We start from the raw sequence: 5,000 nt of genomic DNA on the forward strand, positions 1-5,000 counted from the left end.
TGTTGGTGACGTGGTTGGTTACGTTACTGTTGATCATCTGTCCATCATCGTATAAAGCCCGCCTTAACAATTTGATTGGTACGGCCGATATCGAGCCGCAGATAATTTCTCCTCAATGGAGTAATGCCAGACCGAACTTCCCAACCAAAAAATGTGTGGGCGGGGCTAAGTTCGGTCTGGTATCCAGGCTAACTGAAAATCTGAAAAAAATGTGAAATCTATTAAATAGTTCAAATCGGTTCAAAGTGCCAAAGCATATCTGTATTTTTGTATCAAGACACGTATGAAGCAGATGATCCTGTCAAAACGTTTCATCTGGAAACTAGAAAATATCAAGGCCTCTAGACTCTAACGAGGCCTTTAGACTCTGATATGGCCTCTAGACTCTAACTAGGCCTCTAGACTCTAACTAGACCTTTAGACTCTAATTAGACCTCTAGACTCTAACTAGACCTTTAGACTCTGATATGGCCTCTAGACTCTAACTAGACCTTTAGACTCTAACTAGTTCTTTAGACTCTAATTAGACCTCTAGACTCTAACTAGACCTTTAGACTCTGATATGGCCTCTAGACTCTAACTTGACCTTTAGACTCTGATATGGAAATACAAATGAACACCACGGCATCCATACACCATCTGTGGCCCTCGGGGGCCCCAGTCTCAGAGGCTGCTCAGGGTGACCTGAATCCTGTCTGCGGCGTCCCTGTGAGAAAGCAGGCCTCTGGGCCCTGGATCAGGCTCTCACACTCCCACTCCGGCTCAGGCTCGGCTCAGCTCAGCTCAGTCATATGACCCTCAGCTCTCAGCTCTCAGCTCTCTCCCGGCTGCTTCAGACACTCTGACCTACTTAGACCAGCAGGAGAAACCGGCCCAGCACTACCAGCACCAGCAGCACCAGCAGGGATGAAGGCTACAGGTGGAGGAGGGGGGACTACGGCACACAGCCGGCCCAGATAAGGCCTTACGACTACTACAGTTACACACACATCCAAATAACTGGCATTTACAAGGCCGTGCACAGTTCACACACACACACACACACAATTATAACCTCAAGCAGCTGAGAAACAAAGTGCTCACACTGGCCACACACACACATTAACACTCTCACTCCTTCACAGTCTCTCTCACAAACATGCATAACCCAGCAGCTGAGAGAGAGACAGAGGGAGAGAGAGAGAGAGAGAGAGAGAGAGAGTGAGTGAGTGAGTGAGTGAGTGAGTGAGTGAGTGAGTGAGTGAGAGAGAGAGAGAGTGAGAGAGAGTGAGAGAGAGAAGAGAGAGAGAGAGAGAGAAGAGAGAGAGTGAGTGAGTGAGTGAGAGAGAGAGAGAGAGAGATAGAGAGAGAGAGAGAGAGAGAGTGAGAGAGAGTGAGAGAGAGAAGAGAGAGAGAGAGAGAGAAGAGAGAGAGTGAGTGAGTGAGTGAGTGAGAGAGAGAGAGAGAGAGAGAGATAGAGAGAGAGAGAGAGATAAAGAGAGAGAGAGAGAGAGAGAGAGAGAGAGAGAGAGAGAGAGAGAGAGAGAGAGAGAGATTCTCCTACCTGTAGCTCACACCAGGCCACCTCCACCGTGGTCTCCGTGTCCAGACCCTTGTAGACGGTCTTGAACGAGCCGCGGCCGATCTCGATGTCGAACTTGAGGAAGCGTCCGTCAGGCGACGTGCCGACCGCTTTGGTCTCCACCTCCTCGTTGTCGTCCTGCTGCTTCTTCTCCGCCTCTCTCTGCTCGGCCTCCGCCCGAGCCTTGGCCACACCGCGCTCCTCTTCCTCACTCCTCTTCTCACTAGCTCCGCTGTCCGGCTCCACGTCCTGGGCCGCTGCCACCGCGGGCTCGTCCGCCTCGCTCGTCACGTCCTTCGCGTCGCTCTGACGCACGCCGGCGGCATCCTGCTGCCCCAAGGCACTCTGGGAGTCCAGACGCACGTCCAGATCCCCGCTGCTCCTCTTCTCGCCGCCCGCTGCCGCCGCCGCCGCGTCGTCCAGCTCCTCCGCCCGCTCCTCCACCAGCTGCTGCTCGGCCACGCGGGGCTCGGGGGGGGCGGGGGATGGCTCGCAGGGCAGGGGGGGCACCTCGCCGTCGGGCGGGGAGGCCAGGATGCAGGCCTTGCTGGGCAGGTCCAGGGCGGTGGCGTTGGAGTCGCAGATCACGCTGCGGCGGAAGAAGCGGTGCTGCTCAGTCTTCAGGTCGCGCTCCATCGTGTGGCGGCGCCGACGGACCTCCGGGCCGGAGCCCAGCTTCTCCCCGACCCGCGAGTCCGACCCAGACCCGTTCACCGGCTTGGGAGGCGCCGGAGCCAGGAACGTCGGCTCTTTATTGTTGCCGTTTTCCGACATCTTCGAAAACCGTGTGTGTGTGTGTGTGTGCGTTGAGCACAAAAGAATGCAATATAAATAAATTACGGCAACCAAACCCTAAACGTTACCTCCCCTCCAACGAAGCTCCAGGGGGGCTAGATCCGAACCACTCGGACAGTAATCAGGAGTAATAGCAGCCGTTGGGGTGAAGGGTGGGCTTGTTGCAGAGGCCCTGGTCTGAGAGCCTATTAACAGCTACAGTTCCTGCTGTATAAACAGCACTGGGGGCCAAAGCCCTGGATGGGGCGCGTTCTTTTATAGATGGAAAAGAACAGCACACAGTCACAGACTGGCAGGCACTGGAGAGGACACTGGAGGACGGTCACATCCACACCATCCATTCTGCAGGTACCCCAGGACAGCCCTCATTGAATATAAGGAAGTGCAGACCGGGGAGGCTGGGCTGGGCTGGGCCGGCCAGGCGGGAGCGTCCAGTCCTGACCGCTACAGAACCAGGGAGAGCCTTGGCTGTGAGATCCAATCCCCGAACCAAGCTCACTGAAAAACAGCAGAGGCAGAGAGCTCGTTATAAGTCATGATGCTTCAGAGATTTAGTGATACAGTTGACCGACATGACAGTTTCTTAGCTGAGGAATAGTGTCAGAACTTAAACGACATGGCACCACCGAAACCTCATTTGTTGTTGTCATACATATTAGACCACGTCTATTTCAAACTGAACCTACATTTAGCAGTATAAACACATCTGGCGCTGACCCCCACCTCTAACTTAGGATGTAACAGTGAACCACTGGACTATCATTTGGAGACATTGTAAACCTTTGATGAGATTGCTAACGGACGTTATTTTCATACAGAAGCTCCAGAACGACATTGCCGTTCACCCAGCTGGTTAGGATAACATTAGCTAAGTTTCTTAACTCAACTTTCGCCTTCACAATGTTAACGACAATATAAGGGCTTTCGGGAATAGCCGCCTGTTACTCTCTGTGGTGCTAACGGCTTAACCAGCTAATGTTAAGAACTTGACTCATAGCGAACAGTAACGTTAGAGCAGAAATATGAGCCAGGATCGACTTAGCCGGTCAGACATACCTCGAGCCAAAGCAAGGAGCTTCGGAGTTGATAACTTAATAGCTAGCTCTCTGTCTACTCAACTAAGTTAGCTATGGCTCTTTAACTACTTCACATCGGCAAATGTTAACAAATTACGAGTGATAAGGACATCAACATTATCTACAACGTTATTCCGAAGGGGTTGACAACCTAGCCATCAAGCTAGCCACATTTACGTCTAAAATAAAATGTTTCTTATAAAATAGAGCTGTCAAACATATCTAGCTAACACAAGCGGATTTATCTAAGGTCTTTAGATGTCTCAAAAGCTTACAACGCTGTCTCAGAGTTTAACATTGGCTAAGTAGCTTAAGTTATGAGTTAATTTAGCAAAATGTTGATATTCTAAAGTTCATTGACGTTAACATAGAAAATAGCTAACTTTTGCTTCCTTAGCAACTATAGAAGTTTTGCAAAAGCCGGGAAATCAGAGAAGAACGCTGCGGATGAATATCATAATACCCCGAGATTCACAGCGATATCGCGCTAGCCACTCGGCTACATCTGGATTAGCGCCAACAGCTTTCTGTCTCGCCGCAACGTTTCATCAACTTTGTAGCCTACAATGTTGTTGAAACCGCAATTATTTTGCCTACTCAACAGTGTAAATTATGTTACAAACACGATCGACAATTAACTCGTAGTGCATCATTGTTGCTCAGAGTTGGTGAAGAACTAACATTAGGTAGCTCGTTACAATCACATTAAGAGTAACCAGTTATCTCCCAAGAGAGATTGTATTGACACATAAAAAAAACCTTGGTTATATTCACAATCAATGCGTTGTGAGTTGAAATGGCAGTAATCAGTCTCCGTCCGCTGCTTCTACATGCTGAAGTTGTGCACTTTGTTAAAACTTAAGTACGGATGTTGCTATGCACACGGAAATCCATTATGTACGCGAGTTTAACAACTCCTATCGTTTCACAACTAGTTTGTATAATCAACTAAACTGAAATGGTGACCACGCAATACACTACTCACACCCCAAAGCCAGCTGATCATTCGTACCAACAACTTACTGTTAGGCGGCAGGACATAGGCTATGCTATAAAATTGACAAAAGTAGATTATACATTTAAGTTACCTTCCGTATGTATAAATCCATTCTTCGTTCTCAACAAAGCGAGTGAAGTCAACCCGATTGTCAGAAGACTAAATGTAATCTTCCGCAATAAGTTAATTTGAATAACGTCCAAAATGGCTTTAAAAGCTCATGCACTCTACAAAGTCACAAAACCCATACTGACAGTGCGCTTAGGTAGTCTTGATGTAGTCCAACATTTTAAATAAGTAACTTTTCAGAAAATCACTAAGTGATAAGCAAATCTAAGCCTGATGCATCCAATGTAAATGTCCTCTAGAACGTTTCATCGATGAATTAGCCGATTGCGAAAAAGGGTTTCCTCTCTCCTGACACTATTCTTGAATTCTGTCCGCTTCCATTCTCTTCTGCTTCAAGTTTAATGTTTCCTCCCAGTAGTCTGAATTTGTTTCACGCGAACGATGCAGCAGTACAAAATGACTGCAGTTTCTTGACGTTAACGCTGGGTCGGTCAATTCGAAA

General features: G+C 48.6%; 1 protein-coding gene across 1 annotated transcript in view; it reads right to left on the reverse strand.

Annotated features, from left to right (window-relative positions):
- Window positions 1–5,000, reverse strand: part of LOC105910466 (serine/threonine-protein kinase WNK1-like) — a 104,180-nt gene that overhangs the window by 98,276 nt on the left and 904 nt on the right. Inside the window, 2 exon segments of the mRNA XM_042710036.1 lie at window positions 1,544–2,854; window positions 4,521–5,000. The exon segment at window positions 4,521–5,000 is cut by the window's right edge and continues 904 nt beyond it. Of these exon segments, the coding sequence (XP_042565970.1) occupies window positions 1,544–2,335 (792 nt within the window). The 5' untranslated portion in view covers window positions 2,336–2,854; window positions 4,521–5,000.

Source organism: Clupea harengus, chromosome 16 (assembly GCF_900700415.2).
Source record: "Clupea harengus chromosome 16, Ch_v2.0.2, whole genome shotgun sequence".
In the NCBI taxonomy this organism is placed as follows: Eukaryota; Metazoa; Chordata; class Actinopteri; order Clupeiformes; family Clupeidae; genus Clupea; species Clupea harengus.